The sequence below is a fragment of the Cherax quadricarinatus genome, chromosome 50 (genome assembly GCF_038502225.1).
Source record: "Cherax quadricarinatus isolate ZL_2023a chromosome 50, ASM3850222v1, whole genome shotgun sequence".
NCBI lineage: Eukaryota > Metazoa > Arthropoda > Malacostraca > Decapoda > Parastacidae > Cherax > Cherax quadricarinatus.
The window spans coordinates 20,466,893-20,485,197 of NC_091341.1; the positions used below are offsets into that span (position 1 = coordinate 20,466,893).

At 43.1% G+C, this 18,305-nt stretch overlaps 1 protein-coding gene across 1 annotated transcript in view; it reads right to left on the reverse strand.

Moving 5' to 3' along the window:
- LOC138854145 (glucose dehydrogenase [FAD, quinone]-like) overlaps positions 1 to 18,305 on the reverse strand; it is a 77,705-nt gene that overhangs the window by 5,240 nt on the left and 54,160 nt on the right. Inside the window, exons 11-13 of the mRNA XM_070095496.1 lie at positions 17,104 to 17,281; positions 11,931 to 12,004; positions 1,806 to 1,957 (exon numbers count right to left, since the gene is read on the reverse strand). Of these exons, the coding sequence (XP_069951597.1) occupies positions 1,806 to 1,957; positions 11,931 to 12,004; positions 17,104 to 17,281 (404 nt within the window). The remainder of the gene's footprint in view (positions 1 to 1,805; positions 1,958 to 11,930; positions 12,005 to 17,103; positions 17,282 to 18,305) is intronic.

Consider the following 18,305-nt stretch of genomic DNA (forward strand, 5'->3'; position numbering starts at 1 on the left):
GCGAGGAGGTGGTTGGAGGCAGTGGAGATGTCCTGTCTAAGGGCAATGTGTGGTGTAAATATTATGCAGAAAATTTGGAGAAGGTGTGGAGTTAATAAAAGTATTAGTCAGAGGGCTGAAGAGGGGTTGTTGAGGTGGTTTGGTCATTTAGAGAGAATGGATCAAAGTAGAATGACATGGAGAGCATTGAAATCTGTAGGAGAAGGAAGGCGGGGTAGGGGTCGTCCTCGAAAAGGTTGGAAGGAAGGGGTAAGGGAGGTTTTGTGGGCGAGGGGCTTGGAATTCCAGCAGGCGTGCATGAGCGTGTTCGATAGGAGTGAATGGAGACGAATGGTATTTGGGACCTGACGATCTGTTGGAGTGTGAGCAGGGTAATATTTAGTGGAGGGATTCAGGGAAACCGGTTATTTTTATATAGCCGGACTTGAGTCCTTGAAATGGGAAGTACAATGTCTGCACTCTAAAGGAGGGGTTTCGGGATATTAGCAGTTTGGAGGGATATGTTGTGTATCTTTATACTATATGCTTCTAAACTGTTGTATTCTGAACACCTCTGCAAAAACAGTGATTAGGTGTGAGTGAGGTGAAAGTGTTAATGATGATGAAAATATTGTCTTTTTGGGGATTTTCTTTCTTTTTGGGTCACCCTGCCTCGGTGGGAGACGGCTGACTTGTTGAGAAAAAAAAAGAGTATAGGCATAAGAGTGGTTTTGCAAGAGACTGGTCTGAGTTGCAAGACATACTGAAATATTTAGGGACTTATTTTCAGCTGTAATGAATGTTTGAGAACTGTCTACCCCTCAAGGGAAGTTCCTTGAGGCTGGTAAGGGGCTCATGATCTATGGAACTGGATTTGTGGGAAGGAAGGCGGGGTAGGGGTCGTCCTTGAAAAAGTTGGAGGGAGGGGGTAAAAGAGGTTTTGTGGGCGAGGGGCTTGGACTTCCAGCAAGAGTGCGTGAGCGTGTTAGGAGTGAATAGAGATGAATAGTATTTGGGACCTAACGATCTGTTGGAGTGTGAGAAGGATAATATTTAGTGAAGGGATTCAGGGAAACCAGTTGTTTTTATATAGCCAGACTTGAGTACTGGAAATGGGAAGTACAATGCTTGCACTTTAAAGAAGGGGTTTGGGATATTGGCAGTTTGGAGGGGTGTGTTATATATCTTTATACATACTGTATATGCTTCTAAACTGTTGTATTCTGGGCACCTCTGCAAAAACAGTGATTATGTATGAGGTGAAAGTGTTGAATGATGATGAAAGTATTTTCTTTTGGGGATTTTCTTTCTTTTTGGGTCACCCTGCCTCGGTGGGAGACAGCTGACTTGTTAAAAAAAAAAAAAAATCCATTCCCTCCCCCACATGCACTGTATAATCCTATGGGTTTAGTGTTCCCCCATGATTATAATAATAATGAGAACTGTCTTATTGGCTATTTGTCTAACCTATTTTTAAAACCAAAAGTATTTGCTTTGGCAACAGTGATCACTCCACTTGTTTACAAATTGAATCTGTGGTCCTCTCTAGGTTCCAGCCTTCACAAAACTGAAAGACCATCTGTATGGGAGCTAATTCAATGCTCATGAGCTCAAATACATGAAAATACTTTTATTTTTCCAAACAACTACCTGGAGAATATCAAAACATTGTAGGAGTGACACTAAGTGTTTAGTTAGTGGCAGGTTATTCAGATAATCTAAATTAAACTACAACAGCTCTAAGATTATTTAGTTGGCTTAGAACTTTTTGACTGTGCCTTATACTCAGGTACTCAAGACAATACTAGTTAAAAAAGTGCACCTACTTGAGTGTATGATCGACAACACCATAAAGGTCAGAAGGTGGGGCCATCTTACAAGTACCAACTGGGTGGAATGTTGTCTGGGCCATGTGTCGAGTGAAGCAAGCCCAGTAACTATCAGATCCATATACTTGTTTCTCACAGCCAGGCAAAATCTGCATAATCAAGTATATAACAAGACATAACAAGTGTGCACGTAATTGTTAATAATAGTACAGTGGACCCTCGGGTAACGATGACATCGACTAGCGATAAAATCGGATAACGATGCGTTTTAGGGTAAAAATATTGGCTTGGCCAATGATGAAAAACCCGGTTAAGGACAATCATCTCAAATGCGTCCGCCTGTCTGTCCGGCCTGAGCGCACCTCAGCTGCCCTGCCTTCAGCTAGTGTGCCATTGTTTACAAGCCAGTGCGGTTGGTTCCACACATACATTCGATACATTTTGTATTATTCCATTGTTTTTAGTGCTTGTAACTGCTAAATAAGCCACCATGGGCCCCAAGAAAGCTTCTAGTGCCAACCCTGTGGTAAAAAGGGTGAGGTGTACAATCAAACTGAAGAAAGAGATAATTGCAAAGTATGAAAGTGGAGTGCGTGCCTCTGAGCTGGCCCGGATGTACAACAAACCCCAATCAACCATCGCTACTATCTTGGCCAACAGAAAGGCAATCAAGGAAGCTGTTGTTGCAAAAGGTGCAAGTATGCTTACACCTCTTCAAGGGGGGCTCCTTGCTGTGGTGAAGAGGCTCTTGGTCTGAGGAATCAGACCTGTCGGTCTCCTTCCTCAGACCGAACCTAATTACCCCCCCTCCCCCCCTCCCTATCCCATCCTCCCTATCCTCCCCTTTTTCCTTTCCTCCTCCTCCCTCCCCACCCCTCCCTTTTGCCCTTCCTCTTTTTGGCCTTTGGGATTTCTCCCACAGGCACGCTAGTTCCTAGGTAGGGGAAAGGATACCGGGGTCCATCCCATTCCGTTGAGGTTCTTGGCGGTGGCGTAGTTTGCCGTGGAATCTGGATCACCTGGGGATGTCCCGATCCCTCTCTGGTACCCCGGAGTAGCTTTGGGTGTCTTTCAGGCGACGGGTGTATCTCTGGAAGCCACCTTTCGGATTCCAGGGGTGGTGGCCAAAGGAGGTATGCTTTGTGGCGGATATCCGGCCGCCCTCTCTTTTGTCCACCGAGGTAGCTCGGCAGATGTGAGGTTGCTATCCCGGATTGCTGGTTTACTGGCATGAAGGGTAGGGTATGGCACGGGTTCCATGCTGCATCTGCGCTACTAGCGGTGCTGAGGTCCTCTTGGGCGCGGAGGGAGATTTCCGGTCCCTTCATTCCTCCTGGGAACTATTCCTCCCCGCTCCCCCCTTTTCTTATTCTTTTTTTTATTTTTATTATCTTTTCTTCTTTCTTTTTTTTCTTAAAAACAAAAAGCAAAGGAGTAACCTAACCATGGAGAACCCAATCCATGAACCCACTACCCCCGGGCCCCTTCTTAATACCGTACCCCAATCTGACCCTGCCTTGTTTTTGGACCACTCATTGGACACTCCTGATGCCCTTGTACCTCTTGCTGGTGCTGTTTCCTCACCCGCTTCGGGTACCAGGGCCTCGACTGACTCCTTCGATTTGTCTAACCTCTGCTCTCCTTTGACTATGCTTCCGGCCTCTCCCTCTACGGTACGGCAATTTTCGAATCGCCAGCCCATTTCACGCCGGACCAACTCCGGTCCTACTCCTAAACGCCAACGTCAATCTCCTGATGATGCTCCTTCGTTACCTTCCCATTCTACTTGGAAAAGACCGACAGGTCATGCACTCCCTCTCCACGCTCAGTTTCGGACTACACAATGGACTAAATTCTTTACTTTAAGACCGACTTCTTCTTCTGCCTATCTTTCTGACCATAGTATTGGCAAAGCGCTCCTGCGTCAAGTTGGTAGAGATATTTCATTTCATGCTCTCAAGAGCGGTATGCGCATCGTCACTGTCCAGAATGCTACCCAAGCTCATGATCTTTCTCTCCTTTCGAATATCGATACTACTCCTATCACTATTGAAAAACATCTTTCTCTCAATTCTTGTAGTGGTACTGTCATTCTGCCCCATACCATAGTCCAACAGAATTTCCAGTCATGTGGCAATGACATTTTTGAACAGCTGGAACTCCAGGATCTCCCAATCCTCAAAGTAGACACTTACGTCCTTCCTGCCCGTGGGCGGAGATGTTACCCTTGCAATGTGGCTCGTTTAACTTTTGACAGCCGAGAACTCCCGTCCTCTGTATATGTCGCGGGACATCAGTTACAAGTTTGAAAGGTGATACCTACACCGCAACAGTGTAGAAATTGCTGGCGTTTTGGTCACCCAGCGAAATATTGCAGATCTATAGCCGAATGCCCAGTCTGTGGTGCCGACGACCATTCTAATACATCTTGCAGTCAACCTCCATCTTGCCTTTATTGTAATGAAGCTCACCCTTCGTACTCCCGCCGTTGCCAAGTCTACTTAAATGAACGTGAAATCCGTTGCCTCAAAGAGGCAGAAGGTCTCCCTTATGCTATGGCAGTTACTCATCTCCGCCTCCAAGGGAGACTACCCTGTGTTTCTTATTCTCGTGTTTCAAAACATCCCCCCACTTCTGGGGTCCCATCTTCTGAAGCCTCCTCTGTTGTTACCCCTCCCATGGCCATTCTGGCATCTAATCCTTTTGCTGTCCTTGGCTCTGACGTCCCGACTACAACTCAGTCTGTTCTCACATCTTCGTGTCCTTCCTCACAAGCCCCAGTATCGACAAGACCTCGTACAACACCTAATACCAATCGCCCCTCTACTTCTCAGAAGTTCAAAAAATCCACATTGCTCAAATCTTCTTTGCCCCTTCCTTCCCTTCTTCCACCTCCACACTTTACCTTTCCAGTCTCTGTGCCTAGTTCTTCCCCTCTCTCTGGCTCTATTACAAGTGTGGAGATTCACCCTCCTCCTCATACTATGCCTTCCACCCCCGTCCCCTCCCAAGTTTCTCCCTCTTCTGCCACCTCCCAGGTTTCTGCCTCTTCTTTCCCCCCCCCACACTTCATCTCCAGTCCCTTACACTCTTTCGTCCCCCTCTACTTTGGTACAGTCCATTACTGTCCCAATCTTTACTCACCCTCTCCCTTCTATCTCCAATATGGTCTCCCATACATCTTTGAATTCAGAAACACTTGAAGCCATTTCAGAATATATTGCAGAGACTAAACCTTCAATGGACACTGATTCACTTCCTGTTCCTTCTCTTCCCTCTCCTCCTCCTTCACAACCCCATTCTTCGCAACGCTCCATTCCTTCGCTGCTTGAACATCTTCCAATGCCACCACACGTTGACTTTTCTAACCCCTCTAGTCCGTAGGTGCCTTTCCCTACGGATTCCTGGTATTTTCTTCATCGCCAATCATGGCCTATTTACAGTGGAATATCTGCGGCCTCAGGGGTAACCAGGGTGAGCTTCAGGTGTTGCTTTCCAGGTTTTCCCCTGTTGGTGCTTGCTTACAAGAACCAAAATTACACTCAGCTGTTTTCCAACCTATCTCAGGCTATAATTTATTGTATTCTTCGGATCCTTTCTCAGATGGGACCTTTAATGAAAGTGCCCTTCTTCTACGCAGTGATATTCCGTACTGTCAACTATTTGTCCATACCTCGCTGCATTACACTGCAGCCCGTATCCACTTGAATAAGTGGTTTACAATATGTTCTTTATATCTCTCTACTTCTCGAGCATTTTCTATCCCAGACTTTGCCTTTCTTGTTTCATCCTTACCACCACCACTTCTGTTACTTGGTGATTTTAACGCCCACCATTTCCTCTGGGGGGGGGGTCTCATTGTGACTCACATGGCATCCAGTTGGAGGCTTTTCTCACCTCTCACCCCCTCCATGTTTTAAATACGGGTACTCCCGCCCATTTTGATCCTCGTACTCATACTCTCTCTTGCATCGATCTATCAGTCTGGTCTTCCTCCACTGCACTAGACTTCACCTGGTCTGTTCTACCGGACTTACATGACAGCGATCATTTTCCAATCATTTTTACTTCTCCTTCATATTCACCACCTTTCCGTAGCCCTCGCTGGCAATTTGATCGGGCAAATTGGGACCTTCACTCGCAGCTCACTGCTTTTAGTGAGGTTCCTTCTTCATCCTCCATTGATGAGCTCCTACACCTCTTCTCGACGTCAGTTTATACCGCAGCTTCTCATTCTATACCCCAAACCTCAGGCAAGCATTCTCAGAAGTGCGTGCCTTGGTGGTCTCCTGTTTGTGCTCGTGCAGTACGTTTGAAACGCGCTGCATGGGGCAGGTACCGATACAATAGAACCAATGAGAGACTTCTTGATTTTAAGCAGAAGCGTGCAATCGCTCGCCGTGTCATCCGTGATGCTAAATGCACTTGCTGGCGAGACTGTTTCCACCATCACCTCTGCTTCCTCTATGAGTGCAGTCTGGAAAAAAGTGAGGAAATTGAGTGGTAAATACTCTCCTGACCTGGCTCCTGTTCTACGGGTCGCCGGTATTGATGTAGCAAACCCTCTTGACGTTGCCATTGAAATTGGCACTCATCTGGTTCGTATTTCCCGGGGGCTCCATCTATGCCCCTCGTTTCTTTCCTCAAAGTCTGCCAGAGAGTTAGTACCCTTGGACTTTTCTTCTCTCAGAGAAGAACAGTATAATGTGCCTTTTACACTTCAGGAACTGGAGGCAACACTCTCAGCTTGCCGATCATCGGCAGCTGGACCTGACGACATTCATTTTAGTATGTTACAACATTTACATCAGTCAGCCCTTGTAGTCCTCTTACACCTCTTCAATCTTATTTGGGCACAAGGCGTTCTTCCCCAGCTGTGGAAATCTGCCATTGTTCTCCCTTTCCACAAGCCGGGTACTACAGGACATGATGCCTCCCACTATCGTCCCATCACTCTTACTAGTGCAGTTTGCAAAGTGATGGAATGTCTGGTAAATCACCATTTAATGTGGTATTTAGAGACAATATGGCTTTCGTAAGGGCTGTTCTACCATAGACCCCTTACTACGCTTGGATACGTATGTTCGTAATGCCTTTGCAAATAATCACTCAGTTATTGCCATATTTTTTGACCTTGAGAAGGCATATGACACAACTTGGAGGTATAATATCTTGGCCCAAGTGCACTCCTTAGGCCTCCGAGGCAATCTACCATCCTTCCTTAAGAACTTTTTAACTGACAGACAATTCCGTGTTCGAGTCAATAATGTGCTTTCCCCGGACTTTGTCCAAGCTGAAGGTGTCCCTCAGGGATGTGTTCTGAGCACAACACTTTTTCTTCTTGCTATAAATGATTTGGCCTCTGTTCTTCCACCCAATATTTGGTCATCACTCTAAGTTGATGACTTTGCTATTGCTTGTGCAGGTGCTGACTGTCATCTCATTGCAGTTTCTCTCCAGCATGCGGTCGACCGTGTTTCCACTTGGGCCACCACGCATGGATTTAAATTTTCCAGTACCAAAACTCACCAAATTACTTTCACTAGACGCTCTGTCATCTCCGATCATCCTTTGTAACTCTATGGCTCTCGTATCCCCGAACGTGATAGTCAGGTTTCTAGGCCTTCTCTTTGACCGTAGGTTATCGTGGAAACCTCACATTACCTCTCTGAAGGCAACTTGTCACAGCCAGCTAAACCTTCTTAAAACCCTTGCTCATCTTTCCTGGGGTGCTGATCGTCGAACTCTGCTTCGCCTACATTCAACCCTCGTTTTATCGAAACTCGATTATAGTGACCAGATTTATTCAGCGGCCTCTCCTGCTACTCTCTCTAGCCTTAACGCCATCCATCACAAAGGATTACGTTTATGCCTTGGTGCTTTTCGCTCTTCCCCTGTTGAGAGCCTCTATGCAGAAGCGAATGTTCCATCCTTGTTTGATCGCCGTGATGCCCATTGCCTTCGCTACTATGTACACTCTCAAGATCTCCACAATCCTTCCATTTATAGAATGGTCACCGATATTAGTAGACATTCTTTATTTGTTCGCCGCCCCTGTTTGCTCCGTCCCTTTTCTCTTCACCTACATTCGCTGTTGTCTTCCCTTCAGTTACCACCTTTATATGTTCATGTAGCATCTCACTTTTCTCTACCCCCCTGGGAAGTTCCAGCTGTTCGGGTCTGTTCTTTCTCACTCCCTTGCTCGAAAGCCCAACTACCTATGGTGGCTTCCCGCTCTCTTTTTCTTGATCACTTCCACTCTCATTCTCATGCCATTGCTGTGTACACAGATGGCTCTAAGTCTTCAGACGGTGTCGGATTCGCAGCAGTGTTTCCGGACAGCGTCGTGCGAGGGCATTTACTATCTTCGGCTAGCATTTTTACTGCTGAATTGTATGCCATTCTTGCAGCACTTATTCGTATCACATCTATGCCTGTGTCATCATTTGTGGTAGTCTCAGACTCCCTTATTGCTCTCCAGGCTGTACGAAAATTTGATACATCTCACCCCCTAGTTCTCCGTATCCAACTTTGGCTACGCCGTATCTCTACCAAGCATAAAGATATTGTTTTTTGTTGGGTCCCTGGTCATGTCGACGAACAAGGCAATGAACAGGCAGACACTGCTGCACGGTCAGCAGTACATGACCTACCAATTTCCTATAGAGGTGTTCCATTTCTGGACTATTTTGCTGCAATAGCTACCCACCTTCACACCCGTTGGCAACAATGTTGGTCAATTCTGCTCGGTAACAAACTTCATTCTATTAAACCGAGCATAGGTTACTGGCCGTCTTCTTGTCATCAGTGCCGAGGTTGGGAGACCACTCTCTCCCGCCTTCGCATTGGCCACACTCGTCTTACTCATGGGTATATCATGGAGAGGCACCCTGTTCCTCTCTGTGAGCAGTGTCAAGTTCCAGTATCGATTAGCCACATTCTGTTAGACTGCCCTCTCTATCAACGAGCACACAGAATTTACCTCCAACGTCGTCTTCGTTCTACTACTCTCTCTTTACCTTCCCTTCTTGCTGATGGACCCTCCTTTAATCCTGACTCTCTCATTGACTTCTTGACAATGACTGATTTACTCCACAAACTCTGATGATGATACCTGTCGCACTCCCCTCAGCCCTTTCTAATTCAGTCTCTTGCTGCCCTTTACCCTTTCACCATCCACTGCCCCGCTGTTATCCGTAACCTATTACTCATCCATCTCCCTTTTGCCACCTGATGCCCTCGCTTCCTTCCTGCCCTGCAGCGCTGTATAGCCCTTGTGGCTTAGCGCTTCTTTTTGATTATAACAATAATAAAGTATGCTTACAAAACAGAGATTGCAAATACTTGATGTGGAGAGACTGTTATTGGTGTGGATCAACGACAAACAATTATCAGGAGATGGTGTTTCACAGTCAATCATATGTGAAAAGGCAAGGCAGTTGCATGCGGATCTCATTAAGAAAATGCCTGGAACTAGTGCTGATATTAGTGATTTTAAGGCCAGCAAAGGCTGGTTTGAGAGATTTAAGAATCGTAGTGGCATACACAGTGTGATAAGGCATGGTGAGGTTGACAGTTGTGACCAAAAAGCAGCTGAAAAATATGTGCAGGAATTCAAGGAGTACATAGACACTGAAAAATTAAAACCCCAACTAGTGTTTAATTGTGACGAAACAGGCCTGTTTTGGAAGAAAATGCCAAACAGGACCTACATTACACAGGAGGAAAAAGCACTGCCAGGACACAAGCCTATGAAAGACAGGCTAACTCTGTTTTGTAGAAATGCTAGTGGGGATTGCAAAGTGAAGCCTCTACTTGTGTATCACTTTGAAACTCCCAGAGTGTTCAAGAAAAACAGTGTCGTCAAGGCTAATTTGTGTGTGATGTGGAAGGCAAACAGTAAGGCATGGGTCACTAGGGACATTTTCCATGATTGGTTCTATCATGTGTTTGGCCCAACTCTGAAAAAATACCTCCTGGAAAATAAATTGGACTTCAAGTGCCTCCTGGTATTAGACAATGCTCCTGCTCATCCTCCAGACTTGCCAAAGCGAATTGCAGAGGAGTTGAACTTCATCAAAGTGAAGTTTTTGCCTCCTAATACCACCCCTCTTCTCCAGCCCATTGACCAGCAGGTCATTTCAAATTTCAAAAAACTGTATACCAAAGCAGTGTTTCAAAAGTGCTTTGAAGTGACCTCAGACACTGAATTTACCCTAAGAGAGTTTTGGAAAGATCACTTTAGTATCCTCAGTTGCATAAACCTGATAGGTAAGGCTTGGGAGGGAGTGATTTGCAGGACTTTGAACTCTGCTTGGAGGATATTGTGGCCAGAATGTGTACAGGAGAGGGATTTTGAAAGGTTTGGGGCTAACCTCGAGGACCCTATACCAGCTGTGGAATCTACTGTGTCACGGGGTTGGAGGTTAGTGGGGAGGATGTGGAAGAGTTAGTGGAGGACGACAATGAAGAACTAACCACCGATGAGTTGCAAGAGCATCTGCAACAGCAAGAGACCACAACTGAGGATAGTGCTTCAGAGGAGAGGAGAGAGATGGAGGAAGTTGCCTTCTTCAATGATTAAGGACATTTGTACAATGTAGACAAAGGTGCAAGCCTTTATGGAAGAACATCACCCTGACACAGCTATTGCAAGCTGTGCTGGTGACTTTTACAATGGCAATGTTGTGCCCCATTTTAGGAAAATCTTAAAGGAATGCCAGATACAGAGCTCCATGGACAGATTTTTGGTGTGACAGAGGTCCAGTGACTGTCAAGTTGTTCCCAGTGGCATTAAAAAAAGAAGGGAAGTAACTGCAGAAAAGGATTTGCTACCTAAAGTCCTTATGGAAGGGGATTCCCCTTCCAAACAAGAATACAGCTCCATCATCTCCCCTCCTCCCATCTCATTACTCTTCAAAAAATCTTCAATAAAGGTTAAGTGTCATTTATTCTTCATGTAGTATTTATTCTTCATGTATCATTGTTTTCTGTGTAGGAAATTGTATATTTCATGTGAATTTTTTTTTTTTAATATCTTTGGGTGTCTGGGACGGATAAATTGGATTTCCATCATTTCTTATGGGGAAAATTAATTCGGGTAACGATAAAATTGGTTAAGGACAAGCTCTCTGGAACGAATTAAAATCGTTACCCGAGGGTCCACTGTAACAGTAATCAGTCACTCCTAATGATTGGTAGAAGCTTCTGAATTTACAGAGATTTTAACAAATGAAGTCATTCAGCTCTCTTGTCTGCAAAAAAGTTTTCTTTACACATTAACAATCAAGCTAATTTTTTTTTAACATATTGGCTATCTCCCACCAAGGCAGGGTGACTCAAAAAAGAAGAAAAGTATAAAGTTTATCTTTTTATATTTAGTAATTTATGCAGGAGAAGGGGTTATTAGTCCCTTGCTCCCTCAAGCTAAATATATCCCTCCAAAAATAAAATCCTGTCATTATAAAAAAGCATGTAAGAAAAATACTCTTAAAATCTGATTAATGTCTATTCCTAAAGTATTGTGTGATCCTTATGGGTTTAGTGCTATTTCACAAATTTAAAATAACCATCAATACAAAATCATTTAAACTGGTTATATCAAAAAGAATCTGTGATGATGGTTCATCTTCCAGACTTCCTGATGAAGGATGTTAATGATTCATAATACGTACAGCCTCTCCTCACTTACTGATGTACTCGTTTACCGACGACTCGGACTTACGATGGACTCTTTGACCAGTATGCATACCTAAATAATGTATATAAGAGCTGATTTCTTCTATTCTGTTTATTACAATATACAGTACACTACGTATGTACTGTATAAACATTTAAAAATATACCAGAAATGTTATAAATGGTGCAAAGATGACATTAAAATAATATCAAAGATGGATGACACATACCCACTACCATTATCGTATGCTCCTCACTTAGCGACGAATTCGTTTATCGATGTGGTCTTAGGAACGGAACTCCATCGTTACGTGAGGAGAGGCTGTACACAGATTCATAATATAGTAAACTGTTACATGTAACACAAGACTGAGTACCAACTTAAATTAGCATGCATATGTTAACAGTAACACTACCTATTAGTAGTTTCAAAAATGCAAATACCTTATCATAGAACTTGGCTTCGTGATCAATCTTCAAAGCTGAGGTGTTGCCAATTGCCAGAGAAAATTTTATACCTGCAAATAATCATGACCAATTACAGTATTGTAAGTGTTATTGATTTTGGAATGTATTTTCATAAATTATTTGTTTGTACAGTATTTTGATGACTATAAAGGTGTATGAAATGTGTATCGTACTCAGTGCATTAAAATGAAGGAAACAGAAGGAATAATAATTGTAATAGAAATTCAGATTGGACAAATAAATATTTTACAAGCAATACATATAAATAACATGTTCAAAAATAACACACAAATGGAAAAAATTACACAAGTTGCAATACATAAATGTCTTTGGTTAGCTACTTTCTCAGTATTGTCTAGGTCCATTGAAGTTGAACTTGCCTCCCCCTACTCCTTCCCTTCACTGGATGAAACCTCTTATTCTCCAGCCACTGTGCAACTCTTACGTTTCAGTGCTTCCCATGAACATAACAATCGGCATACTTTTGTCAACACTAAAAATGGATATAAGAAGGAAACATGTGGCCAAGCTTCTCTAAGAGTACTGGTACCTAGCCTGGCCCTCCATAGCTTACTGACACTATGTGTGCCAACACATTTATACCACTGTGCTTTTTACTAATGCAGTTGGGTCGTGCTCTATAACTCTTACAGGTTTAGCTTTTTTTGTGACCAATAAAAATCCATAATTTACCTTCAGTGCTGTTTGGCCCTTACAAATTTAATGCTTAAATTGATATTATTATTTTTTTTATTATTATCACACTGGCCGATTCCCACCAAGGCAGGGTGGCCCGAAAAAAGAAAAACTTTCACCATCATTCACTCCATCACTGTCTTGCCAGAAGGGTGCTTGACACTACAGTTTTTAAACTGCAACATTAACACCCCTCCTTCAGAGTGCAGGCACTGTACTTCCCATCTCCAGGACTCAAGTCCAGCCTGCCGGTTTCCCTGAACCCCTTCATAAATGTTACTTTGCTCACAATCCAACAGCACGTCAAGTATTAAAAACCATTTGTCTCCATTCACTCCTATCAAACACGCTCACGCATGCCTGCTGGAAGTCCAAGCCCCTCGCGCACAAAATCTCCTTTACCCCCTCCCTCCAACCTTCCTAGGCCAACCCCTACCCCGCCTTCCTTCCACTACAGACTGATACACTCTTGAAGTCACTCTGTTTCGCTCCATTCTCTCTACATGTCCGAACCACCTCAACAACCCTTCCTCAGCCCTCTGGACAACAGTTTTGGTAATCCCGCACCTCCTCCAAACTTCCAAACTACGAATTCTCTGCATTATATTCACACCACACATTGCCCTCAGACATGACATCTCCACTGCCTCCAGCCTTCTCCTCGCTGCAACATTCATCACCCATGCTTCACACCCATATAAGAGCATTGGTAAAACTATACTCTCATACATTCCCCTCTTTGCCTCCAAGGACAAAGTTCTTTGTCTCCACAGACTCCTAAGTGCACCACTCACCCTATTCACCTCATCTTTCATAGACCCATCCGCTGACACGTCCACTCCCAAATATCTGAATACATTCACCTCCTCCATACTCTCTCCCTCCAATCTGATATCCAATCTTTCATCACCTAATCTTTTTGTTATCCTCATAACCTTACTCTTTCCTGTATTCACTTTTAATTTTCTTCTTTTGCACACCCTACCAAATTCATCCACCAATCTCTGCAACTTCTCTTCAGAATCTCCCAAGAGCACAGTGTCATCAGCAAAGAGCAACTGTGACAACTCCCACTTTATGTGTGATTCTTTATCTTTTAACTCCACACCTCTTGCCAAGACCCTCGCATTTACTTCTCTTACAACCCCATCTATAAATATATTAAACAACCACGGTGACATCACACATCCTTGTCTAAGGCCTACTTTTACTGGGAAATAATTTCCCTCTTTCCTACATACTCTAACTTGAGCCTCACTATCCTCATAAAAACTCTTCACTGCTTTCAGTAACCTACCTCCTACACCATACACCTGCAACATCTGCCACATTGCCCCCCTATCCACCCTGTCATACGCCTTTTCCAAATCCATAAATGCCACAAAGACCTCTTTAGCCTTATCTAAATACTGTTCACTTGTATGTTTCACTGTAAACACCTGGTCCACACACCCCCTACCTTTCCTAAAGCCTCCTTATTCATCTGCTATCCTATTCTCCGTCTTACTCTTAATTCTTTCAATAACAACTCTACCGTGCACTTTACCAGGTATACTCAACAGACTTATCCCCCTATAATTTTTGCACTCTCTTTTATCCCCTTTGCCTTTATACAAAGGAACTATGCATGTTCTCTGCCAATCCCTAGGTACCTTACCCTCTTCCATACATTTATTAAAAAATTGCACCAACCACTCCAAAACTATATCCCCACCTGCTTTTAACATTTCTATCTTTATCCCATCAATCCCAGCTGCCTTACCCCCTTTCATTTTACCTACTGCCTCACGAACTTCCCCCACACTCACAACTGGCTCTTCCTCACTCCTACAAGATGTTATTCTTCCTTGCCCTATACACGAAATCACAGCTTCCCTATCTTCATCAACATTTAACAATTCCTCAAAATATTCCCTCCATCTTCCCAATACCTCTAACTCTCCATTTAATAACTTTCCTCTCCTATTTTTAACTGACAAATCCATTTGTTCTCTAGGCTTCATTAACTTGTTAATCTCACTCCAAAACTTTTTCTTATTTTCAACAAAATTTGTTGATAACATCTCACCCACTCTCTCATTTACTCTCTTTTTACATTGCTTCACCACTCTCTTAACCTCTCTCTTTTTCTCCATATACTCTTCCCTCCTTGTATCACTTCTACTTTGTAAAAACTTCTCATATGGTAACTTTTTCTCCCTTACTACTCTCTTTACATCATCATTCCACCAATCGCTCCTCTTCCCTCCCGCACCCACTTTCCTGTAACCACAAACTTCTGCTAAACACTCTAACACCACATTTTTAAACCTACCCCATACCTCTTCGACCCCATTTCCTATGCTCTCATTAGCCCATCTATTCTCCAATAGCTGTTTATATCTTACCCTAACTGCCTCCTCTTTTAGTTTATAAACCTTCACCTCTCTCTTCCCTGATGCTTCCATTCTCCTTGTATCCCATCTACCTTTTACTCTCAGTGTAGCTACAACTAGAAAGTGATCTGATATATCTGTGGCCCCTCTATAAACATGTACATCCTGAAGTCTACTCAACAGTCTTTTATCTACCAATACATAATCCAACAAACTACTGTCATTTTGCCCTACATCATATCTTGTATACTTATTTATCCTCTTTTTCTTAAAATATGTATTACCTATAAATAAACCCCTTTCTATACAAAGTTCAATCAAAGGGCTCCCATTATCATTTACACCTGGCACCCCAAACTTACCTACCACACCCTCTCTAAAAGTTTCTCCTACTTTAGCATTCAGATCCCCTACCACAATTACTCTCTCACTTGGCTCAAAGGCTCCTATACATTCACTTAACATCTCCCAAAATCTCTCTCTCTCCTCTACATTCCTCTCTTCTCCAGGTGCATATACGCTTATTATGACCCACTTTTTGCATCCAACCTTTACTTTAATCCACATAATTCTTGAATTTACACATTCATATTCTCTTTTCTCCTTCCATAACTGATCCTTCAACATTACTGCTACCCCTTCCTTTGCTCTAACTCTCTCAGATACTCCAGATTTAATCCCATTTATTTCCCCCCACCGAAACTCCCCTACCCCCTTCAGCTTTGTTTCGCTTAGGGCCAGGACATCCAACTTCTTTTCATTCATAACATCAGCAATCATCTGTTTCTTGTCATCCGCACTACATCCACGCACATTCAAGCATCCCAGTTTTATAAAGTTTTTCTTCTTCTCTTTTTTAGTAAATGTCTACAGGAGAAGGGGTTACTAGCCCATTGCTCCCGGCATTTTAGTCACCTCATACGACACGCATGGCTTATGGAGGAAAGACTCTTTTCCACTTCCCCATGGACAGTAGAAGAAATAAAGAAGAACAAGAGCTATTTAGAAAAAGGAGAAAAACCTAGATCTTTCTTTCTTTCAACACACTAGCTGTATCCCACCAAGGCAGGGTGGCCCAAAAGGAAAAACGAAAGTTTCTCCTTTTACATTTAGTAATATATACAGGAGAAGGAGTTACTAGCCCCTTGCTCCTGGCATTTTAGTCGCCTCTTACAACACGCATGGCTTACAGAGGAAGAATTCTGTTCCACTTCCCCATGGAGGTAAGAGGAAATGAACAAGAACTAGAAAGAAAATAGAAGAAAACCCAAAGGGGTGTGTATATATATGCTTGTACATGTATGTGTAGTGTGACCTAAGTGTAAGTAGAAGTAGCAAGACATGCCTGTAATCTTGCATATTTATGAGACAGACAAAAGACACCAGCAATCCTACCATCATGTAAAACAATTACAGGCTTTCGTTTTACACTCACCTGGCAGGACGGTAGTACCTCCCTGGGTGGTTGCTGTCTACCAACCTACTACCTATTATTATTACTATTATTTATTATTACTGCACTTGTTTTATCTGACCTTGCCAACAGCCCCACCTTTGATGCAGACTCCCTCTCTGACTTTCTGTCAGCAACTCCTTTATTATGCCAACTTTTATTACATTTTCCCTTTAGCACTACCCACTACCCTTACTGACTGCCTCTTGTATACTCTGAACCCTCACTGATCTCTGATCTTCACAACATTTCATCTTTAGCATATCCAGCCCTGCAGTGTTGTATGACCCTTGTGGGTTTGGCGCTTAGTTCTGATTGTAATAATAATAATAATTGTTATTATTCACCTTAGCTTTAGATGCCTGTAGGATTGGTAATTCATAAAAACACAAATGAATCATGATAAATTTAACCACACTGCATAATTCCAATGTGTGAGGACTTCCAAAGATACAGTGTAGTGCTGCATGACCTGTATGGGTTTAGCACTCAGTTATGATTATATTATTATTATTTAAAGGTACAGTATAACCCATATGGATTTAGCATTTTTCCTCTGATTAAACTAAAAATCATAATTTAGAACAGAATTATCAGTTATGATAAACAAATGTCAGCGACTTACCCTTTATGAAAGTGGTGACATCATCAGGATGGCTCAGGAAGTTAGGGTCAATAAGTGGAGGGTCATAAGGGTTTCTTGACTTCAACCGTACAGTTCCCCGGCTCTTTGGACGAGTCAACATGGGCCCAATGTTGAACCCCTGCTGACCTTTAATTGGGCCAAAATACCTAAGGAAGAACTGTGGAGGACTGAGAGGATGGCATAGTTATTATTTAGGGAAAGGGATGTACTAAATTACTAGGGTCATACAGCGCCTGGGAGAACAGCTGGCAATTACGGTGTTCATCATTAAAATGTGTCGGCCCCCTCTTAAACTACGACCACAAAACAGGTTGTCCCTAGAAGATTAGGACATCCTTCAACTGTCTAGGAAGTGATTAACACGCATTCTTCAGGGTTTCGTAGGGTAAATTCTCCCTTACTTGCAGATGGTGTTCTCCAACTGTGGAGTGGGCTGATATCCTTTCCTTAGTAGATCTATCACAACCCTGAGGTTCTCAGTGGGTTCGAGTATGCAAAATTTCCTGGCCAGTTATCAAAGAAGGGTACCTCACAGTCACAAAGCCACTCAACAACAGATTTTGCAGTGTGGCAAGGAGCACAGTCTTTCAAAAAATCTTTGCACCACTGTGTGAAGGATTCTGGCAAATGATCACAGAGCAATTATAGGTCCAGTACATTATTACAGTTAACGTTAGTGTTGACTTTTTTGTTGGTTTCCCCTTGGATGTGCTTTTGGTGTGAACACATCACCAACACTGTCTTCAGAGGATTGATGCAACCAGACCCTTACTGACTGCTTGCACACATCCAAGGCTTCTATTATTTGCTCCATTAAAAGGCCTACCTTATGTAATCCAATGATCTATGCAATTGTCTCTCAAGTTAGTGACTTCCCATATTAATTTGTCAGTAGCCAAATATATCAGACAACCTTAGCACTCAAGACCAAAGAGTGCAGGGAACCATGGACATAAATCTATCCACCACACAAACCTAGAAGATACCTAAGATGCAACTAGCAGCTTACTGGAACCTGAGAAATCCTGCAACAAGTTACTAGGTCAGCATTAATTTTTGTGTTTCCAAGATACCTACTAGGGTGGGGTACTATTTTGGACAAAGTATATTGGGTGCCTTCCACTCTGCATATTTTAATACCAAGCACTGCAGATTCAATCCAAGGAAAGGAAAGGCCCTTT